Source organism: Olea europaea, unplaced genomic scaffold, assembly GCF_002742605.1.
Source record: "Olea europaea var. sylvestris unplaced genomic scaffold, O_europaea_v1 scaffold2520, whole genome shotgun sequence".
Lineage (NCBI taxonomy): Eukaryota > Viridiplantae > Streptophyta > Magnoliopsida > Lamiales > Oleaceae > Olea > Olea europaea.
The window spans coordinates 32,298-34,129 of NW_019243452.1; the positions used below are offsets into that span (position 1 = coordinate 32,298).

A 1,832-nucleotide genomic window follows, 5' to 3' on the forward strand; every position below is an offset into this window, starting at 1 on the left:
GATCTTATCCATACTTCCAGCATGACCTCAGTAGGATCTATCATGAAATCCAGGATCTGATTCTTGTGGAGTGGCAGACTGCTGCTTTCCTTTTTAGTAACGATCTATAGCGCATGCTGGTTGGTCAACTGATATTTGCTTTCTTGAATTGGAAAGTAATACGTTTCAGTTTGACCGTACAAGAACCAAAGATATTGGCATTTGTTTAATAATTGATATAATTACTATTTCATATGAGAATAGACTGGACTTGAGTGGTTTGTAGCATGCTGTGAACCAGTTTCAAGCAAAAAATAGATAATAAACTGAGTGGAACTCTGAAATTAGCAACTGGATTTCTCTAGACTTGTTATCATTGTATCTCGAACTCTAATGGCTTTTTTAGGATTTAAATGAATCTGCAGTCTTAAGTTAATATTACAATACAAATTCATTGAGTACATGGCATTTATGTATGCAATTTTGTGGAGGTTGGAGCTGAATGATTACATTTATATTCTTACAAAAAAATGTGTAGTGATTCTGAACAATGATCTGAGTCCAAATTTTTGTTTTGGCTGAATTCTAGTTCCAGAAGCTTTTTCTCATTAGTATGGGGGTACAAAGAGATATTTCAGCTGTATAATTGCATTTTAAAATATCTTTGATGTATGTAAACATGACAGTCTCCCATAGTTCTCTCTGCTTCTCTCTCTCTAACAAGAGCTGAACTGCTTTCTTGCAATGATGAAGTTATATAGTGCATTTGTTTGGATGTCTGTGTTCAGTTAAGCTTTACTGTTGTTACTTGCAGTCTTCATTTGGATTTTTGAGTATGAAACTTTTTCTATTGTGATTCTTAGGTGGTTTTCTCATTTGTCAGTATTACATCTTGAAAATCTGATGCTTGCATTTATTGTTCGAATTTCTTGTCACTAGCTTCAATATTTGTTCAGTTTGAATTGTGCTTCATTACTGCTGCTAGTTACCGAGCTGAAAATATTAAATTTGATTTTAAAAAAAAAAATAAAAAAAAATTAGTTTTCCCCTTTGGCATTTCTTCTCTTATGTTGGTATGAGATTTGTTGAGTACTGGATGAATATGAAATCCTAAGGACCTTATTGATGAGCAGCTGACCAGCCATAAATAATTTGACTGAAATATAGAAACTGTGTTTGATTAGTCTATCCATGTTCGTGCATTGGATTTAGAGAGTAAAGATACTTGGTAGGTAGAAGACTAACAATGCAACTAGGTTTGTTTACGCTAATGTGAGCATTTTGTACGCTTGCAATGCTTTCTGATAACTAATGGTAATACATGGGCCAAATAATCAATAAATTGGAGACTGAATAGAATCACAAAATCAAGTCATTAATTTAAGATTGAACTCGATGTTCAAAGAAGTCTAATTTCATTTTGATTTCTTATTCACTCTGAGCAATCTTCCTTCTCCTTCCATTTTTAGATAATTAATGTTTAATTTGGTAATAAATTTTCTTCAGGTCGGTATTTATGGTTATACAGCTTATTCAGCTAGCAAGTTTGGCCTTAGAGGTATGGCAGAAGCTTTGCAACAGGAGATAATAGCAGACAACATTCATGTCTCCCTTATCTTCCCTCCAGATACTGAAACTCCTGGATTTGTGGAAGGTCTGAAATCCAACTTATTAGCCTCACTTTTGAATTGCACAAATTATGCTCGATATCATTTTCTATTGTTTCTTTTTTCTGATGATTGTATTTCTAGTTGTATGATTTCATGATGTACTTTACACAAAAGTGTAGTAAGTACAAACATAGTTTAATGACGTCTACTAGATGACATACTTCTAAACAGGATTTGGCTTCT

General features: G+C 33.3%; 1 protein-coding gene across 2 annotated transcripts in view; it reads left to right on the forward strand.

Annotated features, from left to right (window-relative positions):
- The first annotated feature begins 1,440 nt into the window (after positions 1–1,440).
- LOC111382562 (3-dehydrosphinganine reductase TSC10A-like) overlaps positions 1,441–1,832 on the forward strand; it is a 5,223-nt gene continuing 4,831 nt past the window's right edge. For both annotated transcript variants that reach the window (XM_023006582.1, XM_023006581.1), the window contains exon 1: positions 1,441–1,633. In XM_023006582.1, the coding sequence (XP_022862350.1) occupies positions 1,456–1,633 (178 nt within the window). In that variant the 5' untranslated portion in view covers positions 1,441–1,455. The remainder of the gene's footprint in view (positions 1,634–1,832) is intronic.